The sequence below is a fragment of the Lontra canadensis genome, unplaced genomic scaffold (genome assembly GCF_010015895.1).
Source record: "Lontra canadensis isolate GAN:19392208 unplaced genomic scaffold, GSC_riverotter_1.0 scaffold19, whole genome shotgun sequence".
NCBI classification, from domain to species: Eukaryota; Metazoa; Chordata; class Mammalia; order Carnivora; family Mustelidae; genus Lontra; species Lontra canadensis.
The window spans coordinates 13,465,413-13,492,596 of record NW_022631013.1 but is presented as its reverse complement, the minus strand read 5'-3'; the positions used below and the strand labels follow the sequence as shown (position 1 = coordinate 13,492,596).

The 27,184-nt window shown below is 52.9% G+C and overlaps 1 protein-coding gene across 1 annotated transcript in view; it reads left to right on the top strand.

Annotated features, from left to right (window-relative positions):
• SHB (SH2 domain containing adaptor protein B) overlaps positions 1-27,184 on the top strand; it is a 136,212-nt gene that overhangs the window by 94,264 nt on the left and 14,764 nt on the right. Inside the window, exons 4-5 of the mRNA XM_032860651.1 lie at positions 9,949-10,120; positions 16,160-16,279. Of these exons, the coding sequence (XP_032716542.1) occupies positions 9,949-10,120; positions 16,160-16,279 (292 nt within the window). The remainder of the gene's footprint in view (positions 1-9,948; positions 10,121-16,159; positions 16,280-27,184) is intronic.

Genomic DNA, 27,184 nt, shown 5'->3' with positions numbered 1-27,184 from the left:
CCCACTCCGTGCTCACCTCATGACCTGTCACTATCCAACACAAAGGCTGTGGAGCTGGGAGCACGGATATTCTGTGCACCAGACACTTTCTCTGGGCTTGCTGTTCCCATCGAGCCCCATGATTCATCCTCGTGCGCTCAGAACAAACAGGTTCAGCCTCTGCAGAAGGTTTCTCAGGGAGTGTTAGACCTGCCACCATCACCTGGCACACCCAGACCCACTGCGCCGCCTCCTTACTATTGGCCCCAGTGGGGCTCCTGTGAGGCTTCCTGTCTCTTGCATAGCTTCCCAGAATGCCTTGGGTCTATGAGGAAATTAACAGTTTTGTTTGTATGGGGAGCTTTTTGCCATGTAATGAATAACAGTTGTAATTAATGTTTAACACATATGGACAGCAGGTCTGTGGAGAAAAGGGGGGTTTAAATGACTACGAATAGAACCGGGAATGCTCGTTTCCTTTGGCTAATATGTTACTGAGGGACAGGTTTTTCCAGTTGGTTTTTTCTACTTGACATATGAATGAATTCATTTAGTAGCCAAAAAAAAAAAAGAAGAGGAAAAGAGAAAGGAAAACACTAGTGTTCTAGTGCTTAATAGCTTTGGTTTGTCTACTAATTATATTGATAGATAGAAATGTTCCTTCTAGTGCCTTTGTCTCCTGTGTGGAAAAAAAAAAAAACAACAACACAAAGATTTGATAGACTCTTTGCTATTCTGTTTGGTAGGGCAGAAATCTTGTGGATAGAGATTGTTGGAGCTCTGTGAGGTCAGAGACTCTGCCTGCCTCGTTCCACCTGGGCCCCTGCCTAGATCCGTGCCTGGCACATAATGAACATGCAGAAATGTATTAAATGACTCAGTAAGTCCTGTCTCAGGAAAACCAACCCCATGATTTCTTCAGGACACTAGAATACCTGGGTAATGAGGCAGCCTGCTCCCACAGAGATGGTTTATTTTCAAATCATTCTTTCATGCCGTACGCCTGTCTTCTCTCCACCCAAGGCTGAGGGAGGGACCTGCAGCTGGAGGGGCATTTTTTGCACGACTGGTAATTGCCCCGGTTGCCCCTTCTGGTCCGAATTCCTTGGAAGAAGCTGAGGGTGTGTCCACACTTGTCCAAGCGTTGGTTCAGGTGTCCAGATGCCGTATTGTATGTGGAGAGAGTCATGTGCCAGTGGGTGGTACACGGGCCCCTGAGAGCCATCCACTTGGCTTGTCCCCTCCTGTCGCTCTCCCTTTCCCTCACTCTCCCCCCACCCCCCCGGTAGAGGGACGGCAGCAGAAACCTATACACAGTTTGCCTGGGGCTTTGGGGCTCCTAGATGGGGAGACACGTTTCCACAGCTGCCCACCATGCAGGTCCTCTGAGGCTCATGGATGGGGGGAAAGTCTGGCCCTGGGATTCTAAGTGATTGTCTGTGGGCGTCTGTCGGTTAAGCATCAGGAAACACGCTGCATCAGACATGAGCAGGCGTTCCATCTGACAGGTGAGCCTGGCCCAGAGCTAGCAGAGTGCACAGGAACTCAGATGCCAGAGCCACAGGGTCTGGGTTTGAAGCCCTGTGCTGCCATTTGTTAACAGGGTGACCCAGGGCAAATTGCTTGTTTCCTCATCTTAAAATGAGGTCGTAATTCATGCTGAGAGTTGGGACAGTGAGTGGTGAGTGGATGCTGGCTTTTGGTACCACTGTCGTCATGAACTACTATTTTTTGTCCAAGTTCAAATCTGCCTGTTGACTTCGGCCACATCAGTCCCATTTCCAGCCCTCTGATTCTCATCTGTAAAATGGGTTACAACAATAAAGATGGCTTGCTTTGGCAGCTGTAAAGTTCTCTGCATTTGGATCATTTCACCATTTCCATTAGGATTTAACCTTCTACTTCCCATAGCTGGAGCAGCAGCCCTTGGGGTAGGGGTCTTTGCACCAGACACTGGTGCCTCTTTCCTATGGTGGGTGCAGAATAAGGGGATGAAGACACCCCTGCCCCCACCCCACCTTGTTCCAGAGCTTTCTTCCCCAGCCCAGGCTTAGGTGTGCATGCATGGACGGTGTTCCTGGAATCCAGATGGCGTTCCTGGAACCCAAGCGGCATCCCGGCGCCTGCCTCACAGCCTGTCCAAGGCCCTGCTTCTTGGGGAGTCACCGCTGCCTTCTTTGACAATGAAGACCTCTGTTCTCAGGCTCTGCCCACGAGATGTGGCAGCGTGGTGCCCCGGGGCTTGCATGCGTCTGGGAAGCGAACACAGAGGCCTCTTGTTGGCAGTGCTGGAACACAGACCAAACATTTGCTGAGCCGCCTGTAGTCTTACGATACGTGGAGGTGCAGCTCTCACACACAGAACGGGGCGGGGGGGCGGTGGAGAGTGAGGCCTGCCCTTGAACTGGAAGGCAAAGGGGCCTCGCCTCTCCAGGCTTGTTTCTCCATCTGTAAAATGGGAATTCTAATACTGATGGTGCGGGGAGGAACAGATGAGGTAACTCAGAATGTATGTGTAGAAAGTCGAAGCAGCAAAGCCGTTGTCATGGGAACAGTTTCAGGCCGTTGCAGGTGTTCACACATTGTCATGAAAGTCTGCGGTGTTTTTAGAGACTCCGGAGATCACGTGGTCCACTCCAGCTTCCCAGACCCCTGTGTTGTCTCCCTCCTTGCCCCCTCTGGGGGGCTCACAGCTGCCTGGGCAGCAGCTCCTTGTGTGCCTCTCCACCCCTGCCCTCCACACTCCCTTCCCCCCCCCCCCCCCACACACACAGACCCACCAGAGTTGAGGTCTGGCTTTTGGCAGAATGGAGGGATCAGTGCCAAGGACTGTGCGGAAGGAGTGCCTTGGCCACCTTTATTCTGTTCTCTGTGCCCTTGTGTTCTCAGGACCCTTGTGGGAGCCACATGCAGTTTGCAAAGGCGCCCCGTATATTCATTTCTGCCTCACCCACAGAAGGCCTAAAGAAGCCTCTTCAGTGGGCTGAGCACTCCTTCCGGGCATCCTGTTTTCAGTTGTCTAATGCTTGTTGCCTCTGCTTAAAGGACCCTGTCCTGTGTGGATAGCTGGTGGATCAGAGACTCCAGGCCAGCCAGAAAGCCGCAGCCACTGAGCTTGGAACACATCACAGGTCTCACATGGGGCCCAAGGCCCCTAGGCCCCATTTGCTCCTTTCTAGCTGGCTTTGAATGGTCCCTGTCCTCTGGGGCCACTGTCCAAATCCTTGGTCAGCTGGGATGACTGGAGGATGTTTGCCGGGCCACTGACTTCTTTCCCTGCCCCTCCCCAGGAAATGGTACTCCTAGAGTACACCCCTCACCCCCAGGTGAGAGGAGGCCTTCCAGGGCTTAAATCCCAAAGCAGAAGGGGAGCAGGTAGGAGCTGAGGCTGGCTGCTTGATGTGGCAGCCCGCTCCTCTCGGCTTGGGAGGGCTGCTGGCCTGCACCAGGCCTTGTTTCTAAAACCTGGACAAATTATCCTGCCATGTCCTGGGGTCAGAGGAGAGGGTCCCATCAGGCCTCATGTATGCCTCCCCAGGCATAGGAAGCCCTTGGTAAAAGTTAAGCCATCTTCAAAATATTTTAAAATAAGTTGAGGAAATAGTCCAGCTACCAAGTTTCCTTTCTCCATTGATGCATAGAGGTTTTACAGTCCTGCTGATCCAGGTGGAGATTTACTCTTTTGGTAGACATCGAGCATCTACTGTACGTCAGGCACTGTCCTTGGCATTGGGGATTCAGCTCCGAACAAAGGAGAATGTGTCGTGCCTCTTGGACCTTCCAGCTCAGTCAGGACTTATAGCCGAGGCTAGGGAAAAAGAAGGTGGTTTCTTTTTTTTCTCTCTCTAATTATTAATTATTTTTATTAACATATAATGTATTATTTGCCCCAGGGAGGAAGGTGGTTTCTGATGCAAGGCACTCTGTCCTCCTCTGTACATGAGAGGGGAGTATTCAAAGCCTGGGTGTGACCGTGGGGAGGGCATCACCACTTAAAAGGGGCCCTGCCTGGACTTTGGTACATCATCTAAATTACTAACTACCGCCGTAGTGATCCTTTATGGTGTAAGTGTAGATGACCGTGTTGTACAGAAGAGATAGCTAAGGTTCAGAGGGGTTTAGAAACTTGCCCAAAGTCACACAGTAAATGGCAGAGGCAGGACTCAAATAGGGGTCTAAGTATAGAGTCCACGCCCTTTCCATGATGCCAGGCTGCTGTAGTTCCTTCATTCCCTGGCCTTGTTGCAGCCCATAGTCCGTTCTTTAAACTCGGCTGCGTGTTGGCCATGAGGAGGCTGAGGTATAAGGCCCCAGCTCCATTTGGTTCTGAAAAGACACTACTGGAGGTTTGTCAGACAATGGCAGAGACCAGGGGATGCAGGGCACAGAAGAGAAGGGAATTCTACCTGGGGTCTAGGGTGAAACCTCTCCTGGGAGGTAGCATTGAAGCTGGACCTTAAAGAATAACAAAGATTTGTGCACCCGGAGATGGTGAAGAAGGAATCCAGAGGGCAGGCAAAGGAAAGCAGAGCCCTAGGGGCAGACGGTGGATTTGGGGACTGGCCATTCTTTGTGACTGGAGCCTAGGGCTGGGTGTGGACCCCAGTAGGGGAAGATGAATCCAGAAAGTTAGGTTCGTTCCTAGTCACGGAGGGTCTTGAACACTAGAGCAAGGAGTTTGCCCTCCATTCAGGGGCACTGGGAGCCAGCAAGGGTTTGTGAGGCCTGCAAAGCTGTGCTTTAAAGGCCCTTTGGCCTTTTGGAATTTGTTTTCTCTGGCCAGCCCCGAATGATAAACAAGAAGGAGCTGGTCCCCAAAGGAACACATTTATTTCATCTAAGCAAACATTTACTAAACACCCGTCTCCATAACAAGGATTAGGTTTAGGGGCAAACGAGAGATTAAAAGAGAAAAAGAATCAGTGCCAGGCGCCTGCCCCCACAGAACACCCAGGCTGACTGGGGAAGAGTGGGAGGCAGTGCCCGTGGAGCTGTGGGCCAAGTGCCAAGTGCTTCTGAGGAGGAAGGGGCTCTCAGCAGGCAGTATAGGGGAGGCTTTGTGGAGAGGTGGCTTTTTGCCAGGTCTTAGAAGCTTCTAGATGTCATGGATGGAGCCAGAGGCTGGTCTTTCCAGGCCTAGAGGTGGGAAGTACACCACAGACCAAATGAGGGAGGCACAGCCCCTGCCTGACCACAGGGAGGAAGGCCCTAAGGAGTCAGAGGGGAAGCTGACCCTGGTGACCCACAGGCCTGGGCTCAAGCCTTGTCTGCCCCATCCCCATCCCACCCCTTAGCTCTGAGACCCTTTGAGGTAAGTTCTTTCTCACCTCTGAGTCCCCATCCCTCACCATCACCCACAGGGTGGGGGGGCTATCCGTTATTGGCAGTGAGTAACTAAACTGCAGAACCAATTGGTATAAAATCTGTCCCACAAGTAGGAAGGGGACCACCAGAGATGGAGGCTAATAATGTGGATGGAGAAAAGACCTCCTAAAAGGGCAGTAGTGGGGGCACCTGAGCTGAGTCTTTAAAGGCTGAGGCCTGTCATTAGACCAGAATTTTTGGAAGGACATTTAGGGCATCGAGAAGGGGCCCCCTCACCTGCCCTGGAGACAGAGGCTGGTGGTACATCAGTGGGGCTGTGTCTCCCACTGCCTCCCAGGGCCTGGTCCTGCCCTCCTGAGTCTCCTCTCCCTCCTGCACAACTCTGATTCCATTTGTAATTGCCTATAGGTGCAATTAATTAGGTCCTGTCATTCTAATGACTCACAGGGGTGGCATATTTTTTCTCTAAATGCAGATATTCTTTTGAGGGTTTGTGTCTTTATCTTTTGCAGAAAATCACTAAATTAAAAGAATTGCCATTTTAAATTGCAGATTAAAGAGAAACTTAATTAGAAGGATTGAAAGCAGTTGTGTTTGGAGCTTTTGTTCTTAAATTTTTTTTCTTTTGCTGCTGAATCACTGCACTTGGAGTTTGTGTATTTTATTTTAGGTGAAATGATTTGCCTAATTAAGCCTGTCATTCATCACCACCTGTTCCCTCTAAAATATATATGGCTATATTATTAAGCTTGCAAGCGAATGTATAAATTAATTCAGTGGGGAATTACAGTGTTGACTGGGATGTTATTAAGTTTTATCGAGTTTATCTGGTATGAAAACCGGTATTTTTTTCCCAATAAAGTGAAACAACAGCTCATTAATTTTCTAAAGTCATTCATTGGGTACCTGGTGGGTTGCAGGTATGTTCTAAGCTTGGGGCACAAAGGCACATGTTGGTACAGCTCCTGCTCTTGAGGGGCTCAAAGGACCTCAGACCAGGAAATTGGCCATTAGGAGGCCATAGACTAAGATCATGGTGATTCTGGGGAGGGGGTGAGGTCAGGGAAGGCTTCCTGGAAGAGGTGGACTCCAGAGTGGAGTCAGGCGGAGAGACTGGTCGAAGGGGATGGGGTGGTAGTAATTTAGGCAGAAGACATGGCCTCGAAGTGGCCGTGATGAGGCCTGAGGCTGGAAAGGCAGCGGGGTCACGGGCTTTGCTGAAGAGTTTGGGTTCCTTCTGTAGTCTGTGTTCGTGCTTTGTGCCTGTCCTCCCTCTTCTGTGCCAGGAGTTATGTGGTGGGGTTTTATGTGGGCAAAAATCTCCAAATTCTAATTTTAGTGAGAGGTGAATATATCTTATAATTCATTTGGTCTCTCTCTCTATCTCTCTCCTTAGCCGATGGCAAAACTGAGCCTAGAGCCTCATCTCCCCCCAGCCCCTTCTTACATCATGCTGCTTCACTGCCCACCTCAGGACCTGTAGCCCCCAGGGGTGAGGGGCCTGCTGAGCGGCCTCCCCTCCATTTCTGACAGAAAGTTAGCAGAGGGAGGGACCAGGGAAAAGTATACACGGGTTCCATGGTCCCTGGCCCCCATCTTCTGCCATACCCCAGATCTCCTCTTGATGGAGCGTCACACAGGGGCTTTCCCTGGCTCAGGCCATGAGTGTCAAGTCTTATTGAAGTCACCTCCTACATCCCTCCCGTCATGGAGAGATTCAGCCTCCATTACCTTCCCTAAATGGTCTCCCTGGTTGCCACCCCACATCCTATCTCCATCACTAGGCAGGGACCTCTCTAAAACCCCAGCTGAGAATCCATTTCCTGATTAACCCATCCATCGGGTCAAGACCCAGCTCTTTGGAAAAGGGCTGTGTGACCAGGCCCTTACCTGTCTACCTGATCCCAGTGTTCACGCCAACCCAAGTTCACCCATCTACGACCGTGCAAGGCAGATGTCTCACCTCTTCCTAACACACCCAACCAAGAACATATATGCCATTTGACTAGTTGCTGTGAGGGCTGGTGGGGTTCAGCAGGAGGAGCCCTGGTGGGAGAGCCAGGATGCTGGGAAGCCAGGCAGGGGCGCACGGTGACATGTGTGCTGGGGCTGGAGTTCCGGGCTTCACCCTCTCACTGCCGCTGTGCAATCCCAGGTTATTGACCAGATGGAAGAGGGCTCCCTCAGACACCCAGCCCTAGGACCTGTACCTTAGAAGGGTCTTATCATTGCTGTCTGTCCTTATGGTTGGGACACAGGAAAGAACTGTAGCCCAAGAAGAGGGCGGCCCCCAGTGAGTCCTCTCTCTGTCCCCGCTCCACACTGCTGGTCCTGGCCTCATGGGCTGGGTGGGGGAGGTGGTCTCTAGGTTGGAGTTTGGCCTCCATCCTGCTTCCTCACAAATATTCATTACAGTTTTCTGTGAATCTTCGCCTCCTGGAGAATGCCAGCCCCGTCCCTCCAGTGCTCAGGCCATAGGCCTGTAGCCTCTCGAGCCTCTCTCCCCCACACTCCACTGAAAATGCACAGACAAGGCCTGTTGGCCTGTCCTGCCCTTCCATCCTCACTGCTGCCCTATGCGGCTCGCTCTCTTTCAATTAACTTTTTAAAGAGCAGTTGGCGCTGTTGAGCAGAAAGTGCAGGCAGTTCCCATCACCCCCGCCCCATCCTCCCATCTCTTTTCAGCACAGCGGTCCTGTTCAGAAGTGCTGGGTCAAAACCCACCCCATCAAAACATCAGCGTGGCTCCCCATTTCTCACAGAATAAAATCAAATTCCTTTGCAAGACATTGTGCCCGATGACCTGGCACTGCTTCCTCCCACTACCCTCTGTTCCCCCTGGACTGTGTTTCTGTCACCCTAAGCATGTTTCCACCTCAGGGCCCTTGAACTTTCTCTTCCCCCTGCCTGGAATGTCCTTCCTGGTTTCGTCCACAGCAGTTATGCGGCTGGAATCTCGGTTATCGTGTCTGTCCCCACTCAGACTCTAAGCCTCATGGGCAGGGGTTTCTGTTTTGCTCACGGCTGTTCCTCTAGCCCCGAGCTCGCCTGGCACATGTGAAGGAGGGTTGAGGAGTGGAGCGGTGGCATGGACAGGCCACCGGCCACTGCCTCATTCATGAGAATGAGCACATACCCGTGGGTCCAGCATGTCTAGAGCCTTCCATAGTCAGGAACCTCCCTTCCCATCGCTTTCCATTGTGGTTAATGGAGAAGAGTGTCTTGGAGGGATGACAATGCTTTGCGGTCCTGATGGGTGATCTCGCTCAGAGGCTGAGACATAGAACAAGTCCATCCACATTCCATAGTCCCATAGACTGCACGCCACCACTGGCCACCACCCTCAGGGCTGGGGTTTCCTGCCACCTTCATGAATGTGAGGTTGATCGCCATTGTGGCTCTCCAGGGTAGAGGACAGCTGGCAACATCTGTGCTTGCTCTTTGGAGAAGAGATTCCTGCCATCATGTGTCCGTGGGCCTGCAGCTGGACTTGGCTTTGGGAGCCATGTTCCCTAGGGCCTGGCCCATTCACCCAATGCTCTGTGTGCTGGGCCCTTAGGATGTCTTCTCTCTGATCTCCACAGTTCTGTGGCAGGTAGGAAATGGAGCCTCAGAGAGGTTGAGTAGCTTAGCCAAGGCACACAGCAAATTACTGGCAAGCTTGGAAGAGGAACTCAGGTTGGTTTGGACACTTATGTGAAGTACCTAGTACTGTGTCCACATTGAGCAGAGATGATAATAAAAGTAAATATTTTATAATAACATCGATTGAGCAGCGACTACATGCTGGGCACTCTCCTAAGATCTGGGTACCATCACGCAGCAACCCCACAAGGTGGGTACAGTCATCGCCCCTTATAGAGGAGGAAACTGAAGCCCGGAGAGATAACTTGCAAGGCGGACTAACTGGTCTCTAGGAATGCTTCTGGCGACTCCAGGTTCAGCTCAGTATTTTCTTTATGGGCTATCTTTGGGGTCCTGCCCTCGAGAGGTATCCTCCCCAAGCCCGCGGAAGTGTGTGATACTCTCACAGGCCCAGGGCGGGGAGGAAGCTTGCAGCAGGCCCTGCCCACTGTGCTGTGCACTGCTTCAGTCTCACCTGGCACTGAGCCTGGGACAGGGCTCCCTGCGTGGGGGGCCCATGCAGAGGGCACTGAAGGAAGAGAAGCAGATGGGGATGCAGCACGACCCTTGATTGGAGCTCTGTAGGGTCATCCCAGGAGAAAGGGGGCAGATGTGGATGGTATGCCATGTGGGGGATGGGAGAATGGGAGGAGGGGAGCCACTTGGAGGTAGAAAATGGGGAACAGCTGCCTCCCTGAGAACTGTCCAGGGGACGGAGCCCCTGTGGGTGCCATGCCCCCCTTACTGGAGATAGCAGGGGGCATCCTTTGGAGCTAAGGCTGAGCTCAGTGGCCTCTGGAGGGAGACTCAGCCAGCCCCTTGAGTGCATTGTCTAGCTCTGACGGCACCTGCTGTAGGAAACTCAGGCCTTTTGAGCCACGTTCATTAATTGCCTGGAGCTCTTCCCTCTGTGAATCGTAAACCCCCAAGGGGAACAATCAACTGTGACCCCACTCTGCTTCACCCCGTAATCCCTCGTGCTGAGCTCTGGTGACCATGCACTTTCTCTCTCCCCTACAGCCCAGTTTAACGGCAACGAGAAACGGCAGTCATCCCCCTCGCCTTCCCGGGACCGGCGGCGCCAGCTTCGAGCTCCGGGAGGGGGCTTCAAGCCCATCAAGCATGGGAGCCCTGAGTTCTGTGGGATCTTGGGAGAAAGAGTGGATCCTGCTGTCCCACTGGAAAAGCAAATGTAAGTTCTGAGGGAGCAAGGCCCAGCTTCAGCTCTAGTCACTGTTAAGGCTGAGAGAAGGTCAAGGCCAACCTCAAGTCAGTCAATGGCTGACAGAATTAGATAGAACAGAGTCTCCAGATTCCTGACCCTGGGCTTTCTCCCTCCATGCTGTATTGCCACCCTTACTTTTGACTATTATAAATTAGAATTGTTTGTTAGCTACTGTGATAGTTTTGCCTCACATCTTCTTGGTATTTATTGAGCAAGGATTTGACAGTTCTGTTTTTTGTTTTAAAGATTTATTTATTTAAGGGCACCTGGGTGGCTCAGTCGTTGGGCGTCTGCCTTCAGCTCAGGTCATGAGCCCAGGGTCCTGGGATCGAGTCCCACATCAGGCTCCCTGCTCAGTGGGAAGCCTGCTTCTCCCTCTTCCACTCCCCCTGCTTGTGTTCCCTCTCTCACTGTGTCTTTCTCTGTCAAATAAATAAATAAAATCCTAAAAAAAAAAAAAAAGATTTAGGGGCACCTGGATGGCTCAGTGGATTAAGCCTCTGCCTTCAGCTCAGGTCATGATCCCAGGGTCCTGGGATTGAGCCCCGCATCGGGCTCTCTGCTCAGCAGGGAGCCTGCTTCTCCCTCTCCCTGTCTTCCTGCCTCTCTACCTACTTGTGATCTCTGTCAAATAAATAAATAAAATCTTTTAAAAAAAAAGATTGATTTATTTATTTGAGAGAAGGGGAGGGACAGAGGGAAAGTCTTTTTTTTAACTCAAAATTTTTTTTTAAAGATTTTTTTAAAAATTTATTTATTTGAGAGAGGGAGACTATGAGTAGGGAGAGGCAGAGGGAGAGGGAGAAGCAGGCTCCCTGCTGAACAAAGAGCCCGACATGGGGCTGGATCCGAGGACTCCAGGATCATGACCTGAGCTGAAGGCAGCTGCTTACCCAGCTGAGCCACCCAGACGCCCCTGGTTTTTTGACACTCTTGATGTGGGTTTTCTCAGGCCTTTTCCCATGAGATTTCCCACCTCAGTTGGTGGCCCAGTCCCATCCCTGCTGCCCCTTTCCCTCCCTGCTCTTCCCCAACACTGTCAGTCAGGCCCTTTACCAGCCCTCACTCTGATCATGGTGATCACTTCCCTTCTTACTGTGCGCAGGCCCCTACGGAGCCCTGAAACCTTCAGTGGCTCCCCATCACTTCCAGGATAAAAGTCTCGTCTCCCTAGCCTGCTGCTCACTCTGCAGATTGCCCACACACTGCTTTTTCCATTTCTCACCATTCTATATACCTGGGCTATGGCCAGCTTCTCCAGATGCTTGATGAAGCGGGTTCTGGGTCCCGTGCTGATACCTTCAGGTGTGGCATCCTCTTAACAAGCACATACGCGATAAATGGGGTTATCATCCCCGTCACGTAGATGAGAAGTTGGACTCAAGGAGACACAGAGCCTTGGCTAGAATGTCACAGTTTACAGTGCAGAGGCAGGATTGGAGCTCCAGGGCTGTGACTTGAGCCCACATTCTCCCCCCGCCCGCTTACACCCTCTTCTCCCTGTCCCTTCACACATGCTTGACACAGAGTAGGCCCTCCATAAAGACAGGAGATGAGCTGACAGCAAGCCGATCCCTCATGAGACAGGCCCGTGTGTGTCATGTACTATATTAATCTCCAGTGCAGGATTCTGGCCTCATCATAGCCGGCAGTGCATCCCTCACAGGAAATGCTCCCTCAGCGAGCAGGATGCAGGGTTTTCCAAATGATGTCATGGGCTCTGTGCCCCTTTCCAACATGTGCTGTCATGTAGGGAGGGCCTCAACCTCTTTCGTGATGCCCTGTGCCTGCTGTAGCAAGCACGTGGGGGGGGCGCTCCCAGCGGGCATCTCGGCTAACCGTCTGTCACAGCTACCCAGATGCAGTGGTAGTTCTGCTTGTTTCTGATCACTGTGTCCTTTTTAATCAACAAACAAAATATGATCCAGAGATGGCTAGACCCAGCGGGCATCCTGCCCCTGTTGGAGCTTAAGCTCTGTGAGGACAAAAGCTTCTCTGGGTCACCACTGCGTCCGTGGTGCTTTGGGACAGGACCTGGCACTAATAGGTGCTGTCCAGGATATGAGTGAAGTCCCCAAAGAGCTCTCCACACAGTCTGTCTCCCTTACATCACCCCCCATTCTCTCTCACTGAGCACAGACAGTAGACAGCTCCCTCCTTTAGAGACACAGTCTATTCCTGGTTTTTCCCCTGCCTCCCTGGCCACCTCTTCTGGCTCCTCACCTCAGCTTTACCTGAAGGTTGGCCTGTTGGGGGCTCAGGTTCCAGTTGCACGCTCTCCCTGGGTAGTCGCCTCAGACTCCGGGTGGTGAGTCACCAGCGTGCCTCCGCAGCCCACACCTCTCCTAGAACGCCCACTTCCTGCATCCAGCTGCTGTCTTGGCATCTGCACTTGGCTGACGAATGGGCATCTCAAATTTAGTGTGTTTAAAACTGGGCCCCTGAGCTCCGGACACCCGCTCCTCCCCCAGCTTACCCACCTCCATACATGGCATCACATGTACCTACTTGCTCAAGCCACCAATCTGGAGTCCTCTTGCTTTCCTTTTTTTTTTTTTTTTTTTTTTTAAACCTTACACTAGCATCTAATGCATCTGAACTAGCAACTTCTGCTAGTTTTGCATCTAGAATATAGGCCGTGCCCATCTTTTCCTCTTGTCTCAGAGCCACCTCCCATCTGGACCACTGCAAAAGCCCCCTGCCTCGTCTCCCACTGCATTTCCTTGCTGGCCCCTCTTCAGGAGAACCTGCTTGGCCTTTTATAAGACCATTGGGAACAAGTAACATCCTCTTTTTTTTTTTGTTTTTAAGATTTTGTTTATTTATTTATTTGACACAGAGCACAAGTTGGGGGAGCAGCAGGCAAAGGGAGAGGGAGAAACAGGCTCCCTGATGGGGGGCTTGATCCCAGGATGCTGGGATCATAACGCCCAGATAACTGAGCCACCCAGGCACCCCAGCATCCTCTCTTTAAAACACATTGCCCTCTGCTGTGCTTAGAATGGAATCAGACTTCTTCCCTTGCTCCCAAGGCTTCAGGGAATGGGGCTCTGCCTCCCAGTCCACCCCCATCCTACAGCGGTCCCCGTGCTCCCAGAGCTGGGCCATTCTTGCTGCCTTCCTGCTCTGTGAACACCCCCCGCACATTCTGCTTCAGATGCTTTGCACTTGCTGGTTCCTCTGCAGAGAACGTGTTTTCCTTGGTTCTTTACGTGATTGGCTCCTTCTCATGAAGGAGATTCTCAGGTCAAATGTCATCTCCTTTCAGGCCTCCCCTGTCTGTTCATTCTAACATAAACACTTCCCTGTCCTCGTCACTGCCTAGCACAAACTCAGGATTCCTGCATAGCACTTGTCACTTTCTGAAATTGTGTCCTGAATCTATTTATTGGCTCTCCCTCTTCTCCGCGTCAGTCCCATGAGATCAAGGATGTTGTCAGTGGTGAGTTAATTTTGGATGAGCTAGTGGGTACTGCATAGGCTGGATGGCCGTGGTTGGGTCCTCCTCATACCCACAGTACAGGCCCGACTGGCCAGCTCTGCAAACTCCAGCACATCCCCAGACAGCCTCGTGCTTAGATTCTGTTTTCAGTCTAGGCAGAGCCTGCTTGGGCCCAGCAGTTGGCCTTCAGCCCCCACAGGACCACCCAGGCCCACCCTGTCTTCTGGTGGCCAGCCTCATGCCAGCCGGCTGCCCAGGGGCTGGCCCCAGCCCCCGATCATGTCCTTTGGCCCTTTTCTCCCGAACTAGCTTGAGTCTCCTTTGAATCTCGGCCCAAGTCCCTGACCTTCTCTCCAGGTGCAGTAGCTGGGCAGCAGGGAAGGAGACAGCAGCTTATCTTGTTTCCCCATCAGGCACTACCTTCAACGGGGATCCCGAGCCTCTGGAGGCCCATCTGCTGCCAGCTCGTGCTCAGGGAGGGGCGGAGAGCAGGCAGCACTTCCCTGGAGACCTCTTCTAGGCCTTTCTCTGAGGATGGCTCTGCTTCAGATGGCTGGAACTTGTTTTCCTAGTAAAACAACAAGTTTGTCAGCTTACCGGGGGTGTGTTACATGGGTGAAATCTCCCGGAAAACAGCCTTGCCAGATCTGTTAACTTTCAGTTCTAAAGCCTGTTCCATCCTTGTCTAGCTATTTCTCCAAACTCCAGTCTCATGTACCTCCTAATGTGTGCCTTCAGCCTTCACATCTCTGAAAGTGCTTTCCCTATGGGAGCCCATGCAATCCCTAATTTCATATTCCTCTTCATTTCTACATTTAGAAAGGAAGGCGGGTGTACACTTCTCCTACCATTTCCCTTGACGAGTGTCCCCTCCAGATGTCCAGCCCCCAGGCTGACCTGTGAGTGATCTCCTGGGCAGTCAGCCACTCCATCACATGCACAGTGGGCAGGGACACTCACATCTGCTCTCCAGTCCGTGCTTTCCTGAAGCAGGTTGGGTTCTGAAGTTAACAGGTAACTGTCATTACCTGTTCAGAACGCTGCCTTGTAGAAGGCGTGCGGTGTAAGGCGGTGCCCTGTTTCTCCCCACGCAGAATGTCTTTCACAGAACTCTCAGAGGTCCTGTCTGCAGGGCAGTCCTGGGCCGGGGCCAGGAGGCAGCAGCATCCCTGCTTACACCTGGGAATTTGAAATGCAGACTACAGGTGGGCAGTAGCCCAAATAATGATAGTTAGGGGAGTTGCCCACGGCCATCTGTAGATTGACTCTCCTTCTACTTCTGTTGATGCTCAGAGCTGCCATTTGTTGAAACTCACCCGTCCCAGGCTCTACGTAAGCCCTCCCATGCATCATCCCATTTAAGCCTCACACCCTAAAATGGGAGGGGAGTGACCCTAACTGGATAGAGACCTGAGGTGCAGCCGGGTTCTGCTGCTCGCCCCTGACTGCCCAGTTGGCAAGCGTGGGGGTTGGGGGATGTTGTCTGTGGCTCCGTAACCTTCTAGTACCTGTGGTTCTCTTCCTGGCCCTGTATCACCTATCACCACTGTCCTGCTGCCCACCACTATAAGGTAAACAAAAATGCATTCTGACTCACGTCTCGTGATCTTCACTCTTCCTCCGCAGTTCTACCTTCAGCTCTCCCAATCTGGAAGATCAGTGTTCCTCTTTTGTCCTGTAGCCAGGGGCCTCTGTCAGGTTGTCTGCCGTGGCACTCCTCCCTTCTGATTCTCCCACTGACCGCGTGGTACCTGGATGTGGTGATTCTGGGCTTCCCAAGGGCCTAGCCGATGCCAGATTTGCTTGCCAGAAGCACTGGTTGGCCACCCCCCCACCCAACTGCCTGCTTTCCTGAGTGATGAGCACCGCCCACTTGTCCCACAGATGTCACAGAGAGGCAACACGTGTCCCTCCTGTCAGCACCCTCTGATGGCCTCTGTGTCACTTAGATGGAGAAAGCCAGGGTCCTCTCCTTGTGCACAAGGCACCCTGCCCCGGCCCTGCCCTCTGGCCTCCTGGCTCACCCCTCCCCTTGGACCCACTGCAGCCGTGCTGGCTGCCTTGCTGGTTCCCAAGCACGTCAGGCACTCACTCCTGCCTCTGGCCTTTGCTGCCCCTCCCTCTGCCAGAACTGCTCTTTCCAGGTTCCGTCCTTCATGGCTTCCTCCCTCACTTCCTTCAGGCCCACACTGAAACGTCACTGTCTCCCGAAGGCTTCCCTGGCTACTGCTTAAAATAGCAGCCCCTACCCCGAGCTCCAAACCACACAGCCCTGCTCCGTCTCCCCTGTAGCACCTCCCATAGCACCTGTGTTAGGTAAGTGCCATGAGGGAGGCGGCCACGGGTTCGTTCCCTGTTCTCTCCCCAGGAGTGCGTGTGTAGCAGACACACAATTCTGCGCTGAATTCTGAATACACGCACACACGTGCCCTTGCCTCGTGATGAGGCAGCTGGGACGTGCCAGCTGCCCTCCGAGGGGGCTGAGCCTCTCCAAGGAGGAGTTTGCAAGGGTATTGGCTGTGGGGGGGGTTCTGCTGGGTTCTGACCCTCTCCCTTCTCCCCAGCTGGTATCACGGAGCCATCAGCAGAGGAGACGCCGAGAACCTTCTGCGGCTCTGCAAGGAGTGCAGCTACCTTGTCCGGAACAGCCAGACAAGCAAGCACGACTATTCCCTCTCCCTGAAGTGAGTACAGCCTCATTCACCCTCTCAGCCCTCGTCGGCAGTCTCCAGTGAAGCATTGCCCAGTCCTTGTGTCTGTGGCAGCAAGACTTCACCACAGTGTGTCCCCCACCCCACCCCCGCCGCAGAAATGTGCCAGCATGAGTTATTTCAAGCCTCGGTTTTTCAATTTGATCTTATTCTCCTGCGAGACAGAGGAGTTTTTAATGTTCTCTGCCCCAGAAGAGGAGGGGCATTTTCCTAAGATTTAATATGAAATACCCAAGAATAGCTTCTGTATCTGCTGTGAGGAAGGACACGAGTGAAGCTCTGTGCATACCTCAGTCCTCTCTCAAACCTCCCAACAGTCCTTTGATGAGGAACATATTGTCCCCATTTTGCAGGTGAGGAAACTGAGGCTTATAAGGGGGATTGGCAGGCCCAAGGGACAAGGCCAGGACTCAGAACCAACTGTTTGACTGTCCCCAGCACCCTGCTGCCACTGCAGGAACAACGTTTTTCATGTGTTCCAGGCTGCTGTTCAGACAGGTCTGATTTTTATGTGGGTCACAGAGGTTTTGAGGAGCACTGGGAAGAGCCAGGAAGAATCCTGCTGATGTTGTCGTCTGTGGCTGCTTTGTAAACTGTTGGGTCTTTCTAACCCATGAAGCATCACTGTTGATAGGCAGCCCTGAAGTAAGAGAGGTTTTTTGCTTGAGCGCTTCCTCATTCCGTGCTGTTACCAAATGGGACCCAACAGATGGTCTAAAACCCATTTTACAGATAGGAAAATGGAGGCCTAGAGAGAGGAGAGGTTTCTCAAGGACACAAGAGTTAGTGACAGACTGGGGTTGAAGAGCCGTGGCCCTTTAGCCGGCACAGGCCAGCAGAAGCAGTGAAACCCTCTCCCTGGTTTCCCCTCCTTTCTGCTCACCGTTCTTAGAGGTCACGTGATAGAGAAAGGGCCTGCAGGGATGTGGCTGCCAGCCGTGTAGACAGTAGCAGCAATGCAGCCAAGGAGGGATAGATTAGCCTGCACTCTCCTCTCAGGACTGGCCCCACCATGTCCACTGGGCTTGGCCCCAAGAGGGACCATGGCAACCGCAGTGCATGGGGAGCAAACAGGCACTAGACGTCTGCCTGGAGAGCAGAGGATGTGTGGAGACATGGTGGGAACCACAGATCACTCCAGGACAATCAGGGCAGAAGGAGCAGATGTGCTTGGGGGTCCCCAGATGGGAGTTACAGGTGTGCAGATTCCAGCTCAGTGAGAGCAAAAGGTTTCTAACAGAACTGATAAAGAATTAGATCCGTCTGAAGCTGCCTCAGAAGGTAGTGAGTGTCTCATTGCTGGGGATGTAAAATAGGGGCTGGATGGCCCTCGGCAGGGAGAGCATGGAGGGGACTTCTAACCAGCTGGGGGGGCGGGGGCACTCAGGACAAGCAGCACCTGTACTTCGATGTTCACGGTCAGACCCGTTGGCTTGAAGAGTCGGTTTGTTATCTCAGCCAGGAAGAATTCGGTACTGAACTGCAGCTGGGCTGGGAGGCGGGGCTGGAAGGGAGCAAAGTTAGAGGCCAGTCATGGATGGAGGTGAGAGGGGCAGTGGGGGCAGGTGCACACCTCGGGCCATGCTGCCAGAGACCAGCGGGTCCTCAGGGGCTCCCAGCTCACTGCTCCGGGCAGCCCCGCCTCCTTCCTCCCTGTGCACAGTAACCTAGCAATACAGGTGCTCTGGAGCCGTTCTCCAGAGCTTTGACTTCCCACCTCAAGGTGCAGTGTGCTGTCCAGGGCTGGGAGAGATAGAGGAAGCAGATGACATCAGAGACGGGATTCCCGCGTCACTGCCCTTCCATGCTGACCGAGGCAGCCTGCCTACCCCCTGGGCTTCCTCAGTGGGGCTCTCTTGTGCTGGCACTCTAGGAGTTCCTCTGTGACTCTCTTTCCTCCTAGAATCCTGTTGTCTAGGGCCTGGTCAGAGGAGTGTGCCCAAAATGACCAGTAGGGTGCACCAAGGAAGGAGGGATGGAGCACCCCATACCCAGCCCGGCAATCCTCTGTGAGGGCCCGGGTCCCGTCAGGGCGGGCCCAGCTGGACACTGGGGCTCCGTGGTGACCCCGACACAGCTCTGTCTGCAAGGGAACAGTGGCCTCCTCAGTACCCAGGATGTGTCACTGTTGAGGCAGCAGCTTGAGACCATAGAAGGAACTCTCAAGGCAGTTGCAGAAGCAGCCATACCACGATACCTGTGGGATCCATGCCCGAGTTTCTGTGAAGCATGCCCTCTGATGCAAACAGGCCGAAAATCCACCTCTGAGATGGGTCGGTAGGAGAGGATTTCCAGCACAGCTCTGAGAGTGTGATTCCTTTTCATCCCGGGTGCACACCATTCCCTGGGCAGTAGGGGTAGTAGGACTACTCTTCAGGGACAGATGTCAGTTTCCACAGGAACGAGCTTGTAGTCCAGGGGTCAGGGATATGTGCAAAGTAAGGGACCAGCAGGCAATTTGGGAAAAGTCCTAGAGAAATCCCGAAGAGAAGGGAGTCCCTGGGCCTGTTTGGGAGCTGTGTGTAGAATGTCCTTTTATCTCCTGGTTCAGAGAGAGTACCTTTCTCATGGGAGATTTAGATCCCACTTTCTGGAGACAAAGAAACTAGAAATAATAGGCAATTTTGAAGAGATTTTCTTTTTTTTTTTTTCTTTTTAATTTTATTTATTTATTTGACAGACAGAGATCACAGGTAGGCAGAGAGGCAGCCAGAGAGAGAGGAAGGGAAGCAGGCTCCCTGCTGAGCAGAGTGCCCAATGCGGGGCTTGATCCCAGGACCCCAGGATCATGACCTGAGCTGAAGGCAGAGGTTTTAACCCACTGAGCCACCCAGGCGCCCCTTGAAGAGATTTTAAATAAAAATATATATAGGGACGCCTGGGTGGCTCAGTGGGTTAAGCCTCTCCTTCAGCTCAGGTCATGATCCCAGGGTCCTGGGATCGAGCCCCGCATCGGGCTCTCTGCTCTGCAGGGAGCCTGCTTCCTCCTCTCTCTCTCTCTGCCTGCCTCTCTGCCTGCTTGTGATCTCTGTCAAATAAATCTTAAAAAAAAAAAAAGTATATATATATATATGTATATATATATATATATATATAAAACTTCAGAGAAATAAATGAAAGTATAGCCACCATAAATAAGAACAGATACTTATGAAATAAAAACAGGTGTATGAGTGTTGTTTTATACTCAAGCATTTCTATGTACAAACAACGCAGAAAAGGATTTTTGAAGACTATACATCAAGTTGTGAATAGCAGTTAACTCTGTGAATGGGTTAGGGATTTATTTATTTAGTGAAAGAGCGAGAGAGTGAGAGACTCCATGAGCAGGGCGAGGGGCAGAGGAAGAGGCAGAGAGAGAATCTCAAGCAGATCCCCTCCCCCCAACTGAGCATGGAGCCTGATGTGGGGCTCAGTTCCATGATCCTGAGCTGAAATCAAGAGTCAGCCGCTCAGCTGACTGAGGCACCCAGGAGCCCTGGCACATTTTAATTTTAAAATGATGGGGTGGGCGCCTGGGTGGCTCAGTGGGTTGAGCCTCTGGCTTCGGCTCAGGTCGTGATCTCAGGGTCCTAGGATTGAGTCCCGCATCAAGCTCTCTGATTGGCAGGGAGCCTGCTTCCTGAACCTCTCTCTCTCTGCCTACCTCTCTGCCTACTTGTGATCTCTCTCTGTCAAATAAATAAATAAAATCTTAAAAAAAAAAAAAAAAAGATGGGTTATTGGCAGGGCATCTGATTCAGCCTGTGTCACTAAGTATATGTCCCCACTCCATGACCTTATGGCCTTGGCAGTCATGGCACTTCTCGAAGCCTTTTCTGCACACTGAGGGGGACGGTACACCTCTTCCAGAGAAGAAGCACCTCTAGCCTGACCAGTGCAGTGTAGACGTCATCTTAATATTAGTCCCATTTCCCAGGTTGCCACCCTGGTTTCGTTAAAGGCCATTTCCTTGCAAATTTGGTGGCTGCTAAGGATGCCTCCGCCTCTGACAGCAGGGTGTCTCTGCTTCCCTGGATTTCCCCTGTCCTTGGACTCAGCCTTCCTCTGTCTGTGGAACACTCTTGCCAGATCTCCTGCACCTCCCAAGCCGGAGAGGAGGTGGAAGAGACTGAGGGCAGGGCCAGCAGCCTGGGCCTGAACGGTGGATAAGAACATCTGCCACCAGGCCTGAGTTGGGATGACTGCTCTGCGCCCTCGGGTGCTGGAGGTTTAGTTTGCATGTTTTGTCTAGAGCTGTGAGATCCCAAAGGCCAGATGAGTGGTCTCATGTGGTCAGATGTCCCTTGAAGAAGCCTGGAATTGAGGAGGTGGGCTAGGCTGTCCTGTGGCTGGGCAGGTTGGCCTGTTAGAGGGAGGTGAGCTGGCTTCCCAGAGTGCCCCCAGTTCATGATGAGCAGTCCGGGTGGCAGCCAGGGGGTGATAACCTGGCATTAGTCGCCTCGACCACAAAGGGAATGGCCCCAGTACTGAACATCGCGGCTGCTTGGATCAAGTGCCAGCTTTGCCAGCCACCCGGGGGAGGTGTGACATCTCTCAGATCCCCAAGGCCTGGTTCTGGGGGCAGGGTAGGACTGGCAGTGTCTGTACACGGAGCTGTCGGAAGCATAGTACAGACTGACGCTGGAATTCCAGCTATGTTTTCATGTGACCCTTGGGTCCTGCTGTGAACATGTTCCGGGGTGGAGAAAGGATTTGGGGGAGCCTGGCCTCAGAGCACGGCCCTCCACCTCTTCTGTCCTCGCGGCAGATAGTTCTCAGAGCCTGCCGTTCCAGGCACTGGGCAGGGCAGCATCTGTAGCTGAAACGAGAACCACTCAGCTCAGAGCACAGGCGCTCACAGCCTGGCCTGTTCAGCCTGGTCTTCTTACACACAGGTCTGCAGGGAGGGCCTGGGGGACTCAGAGCCGGCTCAGGGGTGGGCGGTCCCCAACACGGAGGGTTAGGTGAAGCTGCTGGTGCATTTGAGCCTTAAAGAGAGGGTAAGTGGTCTTAGGCAGGGATGGCTGGGGGGATCCAGCTGGACGGAGCAGCCCAGGCAAAGCCCTGGGAATACAGAAGAGCCATTGGCGGGTCTTGTGCCTCATAAAGGAGTTGAGGCTCAGTTTTTGATGCTGGATCCACGAAAGTGCAGGGTCCGCTCTGAGGGACCTGCCTTTGTGCTTAAGCCCCACTTCCTGACCCTGTCTCCCTGCATATCTGAAGCACCTTACACTTGAGAAGGCCAGTGTGTCTGGCCCAGGACAGCCCTGCCAGCTGGCTAGGGCAGAAAGCACGGTCCTCCTTTTTTCACTGTAAGGTGAAGGCAGCTGAATGAACTTCCGAGACGAGTGGAGGTCAGGGACTCCCAGCCTGGTCTCTTGCCACCCCTCCCAGACACTCCTTATTACGCCGGGTCAGAGGTCATCTGGAAGTGACCTTAGAGACCCATCTAATCCAGCCTTTGCCTCATGGGTGGGGAGACTAAAGGCCTGGAGGGGGTTGGTGATTGGCCTTGGGCTACCTAGTAGGCAGTTGACCACACTGACAGGAGATGGTGACTGTTTCCCACAGTGGGGGGGACAGGCCTAAGCTGCTGGCCATCTGCCACCAAAAGCTCTCTACCCTCATGGCAATCCAAGATGGTGCCTGCACTCCCCAGCCCCTGCCTCTAGATCCCCTCCCTGGTGGACACCTCCACCTACAGAGTGGTCTTACAGAGATCCTGCCTAGCTGCTTTAGAACACTGCCCTTATCCCCTTCTCCTTACGGAGCTCTCCCACTTCCCCCTTTGCCAGCCTGACTAAGCTCCCTCTCAGCTGCTGACAGACACGTTGGCTTTCAGAACACTCACTCCAGCCTCAGGGAAGCAAGGGGTTGAGCCTTTAGATATTGGCACGAAAACACCACACTCTAACAGCTTCCTGTCTGGAAAGGCAGGCAGTGGGGAAAGGGAGGAAAAGTCTTGAAAAATCTCATTAAAAGGGTTCTTCAGGCACTTTGGACGATGAATGACTTTTTGCAAGTTCCAGTTTCATGAGTTTTTACAAAGGAATCTGGACAAGATGAGGAAAAGAGGACTTCAAAGACAAGGGTTTGCAGCTGGTGGGGGCAGGGAGGCAGGGTGAGTGCCAGGGCTCCCCTCCCCAGATGCAGGGCAGGCTGGGCCTGCTTTGGGCCCATCCCTGGGAGCAGGCAGACAGAGTGGTAATTAAAGGCCTCAAGCAGGGCAGGGGGACGGGACACGCCCAGGTGGCTCAGTCGGTTAAGTGTCTAATTCTCTTTTTTTTTTTAAAGATTGATTAATTTATTTGACAGAGATCACAAGTAGGCAGAGAGGCAGGCAGAGAGAGAAGGGGGGGAAGCAGGCTCTCTGCCGAGAAGAGAGCCCAGTGGGGGACTCGATCCCAGGACCCTGGGATCATGACCTGAGCTGAAGGCAGAGTCTTAACCCACTGAGCCTCCCAGGCACCCCTAAGTGTCCAATTCTTAACTTTAGCTCAGGTCATGATCTCAAGGGATCAAGCCCGTCATCAGACGCCATGCTGGGCGTGGAGCCTGCTTAAGATACTCTCTCTCCCTCTCCCTCTGGGCCCCTCTCCCTCATTCTCTCACCACCCCTACAAGGGGGGAAAAAAATGTCCTTGCAGGGATGCCCATACTCCTTTGACAAGAGCCCAGGCCTAGCTTTCTTTAGGCAATGAGAACCCCAACCCCCGTGGGAGACATGGCCCCAAGAAACCCCCACAAAGGGGCCTTCAGCTTTCAAATCCCCAAAGGCAAACTGCACAGCACCTATGCAAATGTGGCCCAGATTCTGACCTCAGGAGATGCTTCTGGGGTCTGGCCTGTTTCCCTCAGGTTGCAGCTTAGTCTTGATCATTCAGGAGCCTTCCCCACCTCCCCCGCCTTCACCCAACAAGTTCTGCCCCATTCAGTACCCTTTCTGTCCTGGATTCCAGCCCTCCAGCAGTTCACAGTCCGAGGGAAGAGGATATGTGCACCGGAACCCATAAACTCATACACTCGCGGGACTGCTGAAGGGTTACCTAAGACAGAAAGGTCTCGGGGTTGTGAAAGAGGCAAAGCACCCGAAGACTGGGTGTTTGGAGGGTGAGCAGGTCAACTTATAGACAGGGCAGACTTGTGCAAGAACAATAAATAACACTTCCACAGGAGCTGAAGAAAGACATGGCCCTAGTCTCCAGGCTGAGGAATGGAGGCCCTCTCCTCTAAGATCGCAGGTGTCCCTGAAGGTTTTGAGCAAGGTACAGTCATGTCCTCAAAGGTGTATTCTAGAACCTTTAGTGAACCAGGGTGCACCATGAGTATTATCAAGGGAAAACCACCGCTTCTGCCTCCCTCGGCCCTCGCAAGCCCCCCTTTCCTTCCACATGCCCACAAACATGCCACTCAAGCTAGCACAGTCCAAGAGCCTAGGAGGCAGGCAGTCTGTGGGCAGGCATCAGGGGGGATCCAGGGCAGCCCTGTTTAAGCTGTAAAGGGAAGAACATGGGCTCTGCAGTCAGAGATAACCTGAGTTTGAATCCTGGCTTCATCTTTTACCTGCTGTGTGATGCTAGACAAGTGATCTTACTTCCCTGATCATTGCCTGGAAAACTGTGTAGGCCACTCTCATAAAGCCACTGTAAGAAGTAATGTGGCTCCGCAGGTTGGCCGGACGCATGGCCCCCAGCAGATAGGTGCTGAGTGTAATGCAGGTTTCCCAGAACTTTTAGACACTGGAGGCAGCAGACTGGACAGAGCGCTGGGCCGCCAGGTCAGAAGCCCTGGGGGCGGGGCCTGGCTGTATCTGCTCCTGGGTGCTTGGGCAGACGTCTGCCTCCTGCATCCACAGAGTGAGGGTCTGTGGTTCGAGTAGTCCATTTGCTCCCAGGTTACGGGCTTCACACAGTTAGGGTGAGGTGCCTTTCCCCTGCATTCCAAGGATGGTGGGAAGACCAGGGCCCCATCTCCTCCTCCAAGCAGGGGAGGAGGCAGCAGCAGGACCATTTATCAAGAAAATGCCTCCTGCTCTGATTGCTTAGGGACACCCGTCTGGTTCCTGCTCGAAGCTGCAGGTCTGCGCTGCCTGCCAGGACAGCCAGTCTCCGCCGACACACGCTTCCTGGGGCTCCAGCGGCGGGTGGCGGGTGTAGCCCGGCCGGGAGGAGCAGATGGGTTGCATTCCAGGGGTGCTGGGGGCGCGTTGCTGGTAGAGTTGTTATTCTTCCTTCTTTCCCTTCATTGATTTATACAGTAAAGGAGAGAGTTTTCAAACAGTAGGCATGTCTGGGTCTGGGCAGGCAGGCAAGTGATTAATCTTAGTTTGCTGCTGCTGACAGCCAGGAGCAAGAAATAATAAAGGTTTGCAGGGTGAGGAGGGGGTGGGGGGTGAGGAAAGGCTGCTTGCTCCTTGGACTTCACTTCCCTCTACCATGGACGCACCCCCTTGTTGGGTCAACATTGAGGCTCCAAATACTGCAGGTAGCTGCCTGCTCCCAAGGGCGGGCCCCAGAACAGTCCCTCCGACCACACCAGGGCCTCCCCAGGGATTGTGGAGCTCTCTGCACTGCATGACCTCCAGCTCCAGAATGCCGGGACTCCCTCCAGCAGTGGCCCTTTTCCCAGCCATGCCCCTGAGGGCAAGGCCTAAAGGAAGGCAGGGTTGTGCACCCAGAGGACCGCCTGGCTGTAATGAGAGGGACCCTCTGACTCCATACTCTCTTAGCTGCCAGGTGGGTGTGAGGGCTGGAGGAGGGGCCTACAGAAGAAAGAGAGGTGGTCAGGCAGACAGGGACCCCAGGAGGTGCTGAGTGGGTTGGGGGTGGGGAGGGGGTCTTTGACATGGTCCAAGGAGGATTCAGGCACTGTAGGTAGGTAGGCAGAGTAAGGCACTACCCATGCTGGGAAAACAGCAGCCCAGGAGAAAAAGCTTCCCACTTTTCAGTCCACAGTTAATAATACATCCTATGACCAGCATCCTCTCCTGCCCCCACGAGAGGCAGCTTTGTGCAGCAGAAGACACAGGCTCTTAAACACCAGCTCTGCCTCCTCTTCTTCTTTTTTCTTTCTTTCTTCCTTTTTTTTTTTTCTTTCCCAGCAAGCTCCATACCCAGTGCAGAACCTAGGGGGGGCTTGAACTCATGACCCTGAGATCAAGACATGAGCTGAGATCAGGGGTCAGATGCTTAACCGACTGAGGCACCCAGGTACCCCACCAGCTCTGCCTCTTAATAGCAAGGTGGTCTTGGGCATAAGGGGCTTAACATATCTGAGCCTCAGTTTCCTCATCCGTAAAATGGGTTTTACAGTTATAGTAATGAAAAGACAGTATGTGTGAGATGCTTAGCATGTGCCTAGCATGTAGTAAGTGCTCAGTGAGTGAGTGAGTGGTAACTCACAGTCTTTATTAGAGACTTTGGAGAGCTATAGGTTGTTGAGGAAAGAGCTCAGTGTGGTTCAAAGCTGTGTCTGGCCTAGAAGTCTCTGTCTACACCCATATCCATTCCCCTTTATTAAGGTGGGACTTTATGCAGGCCTTAACTCAAAACCCTGCATTGCTATGACTGAGACTTCAAATCACATAGAGCTAGAGTCAAATCCTGGCTGTGTTACCTTGGGTAAGTCACTTAACCTCTCCGTTCTCCCAGCTGAAGATGATGAGCATCTCAATGAGCATTTCCTCATTTTCTCATGGGGAGGCATTTTTGTGGCAAGCCAGGACAGCAGCTCTGATACACTGAGTACACTAAGCAGAAACCCTGGGATTTAGGGAACAGAGAGAGATTTTCTTTTTAACTTAGATTTATTTATTTATTTTTGACTGTGGGGCGGCAGGGCCAAATCCCAAGCAGATCCCCTCCTCCTTCCCCCCCGCCCAGCTGAGCTTTCAGGCCCAGGAGGGCTGATCTCACAATCTCTTGACCTCAAGGCCACAAGCCAAAATCAAGAGTCGGATACTCAACTGACTGAACTACCCAGGTGCCCCCAGAAGATCTTTTAAATCACTTGGCCTGATGCCCTGTGCCGGTGGAGCAGCTGGAGCCCAGAGAGGGGAAGGAGTTGCCCACCTCCTGGCTTCCCAGCCAGGCCCTGTTTTCTGGCAGCATCTGAGTCGGGCTGAGGCAGGGGCAGCGGGGACAGGGCTGGAGTTGGAGGAGGTCTGTATGTTTGCTTTCACTAAGTGGAGGATTCCACTTCCTTTCCGGGCTGATGGAGGGAAAATGAACTTTCTGCTCAATTAGCGTGCAGTGTGGTTTCTCCTTCTAGAAGGTTTAAAGGAAATGCCACAGTTAGGGGCTGTTGCTCCAAACAGAGACTCCTCAAATGCTTCTTGCAGGGGATGAACCTGACAACAGTGAGCCTCAGAGTGCTGAGTGAGTGAAGGAAGAGCTAGGCTTTCATGCATTCCAATGCCCTCTTTCTGCCCTTTGGCAGAAAGGGGGATGCCTTTGTTTCTCTGAGCTGAAACGCCCCCAACCCTTCCACTCCAGCTGGGCCCCAGGACCATCGCCAAAGTTTCTGAGCAGGACTTGGGCCACAAACCTATTGCCAGGCACTGCCTGGTATCTTCCCCCGGGCGTTGTATAGACTGGCCAGAGGCCCTAAGGCTCCTTCCCTAGGCTTGTGGGAATCTAAAAATATTGAAGGGTAGTTTTCTGGCTCTGAATTGACAGTGTCAGGATACATGACCCAGGGCAGAATCCACTTTCTTCTCTGGGTCTGCTCAAGCACCAGAGAAGCTGGGGGCATCTGGGGATCTGCTGGCAGAGAGGGAAGTTGAGGCCACAACAGTGGCCTCTGTAGCTGGCAAGACAGGTTTTCAGAAGCCCTGTCCAACCATGGGTGTGTCTGGAAGGGATCAGGGGTGCAGGCTGGCTGCTGGGAGTGCTGCAG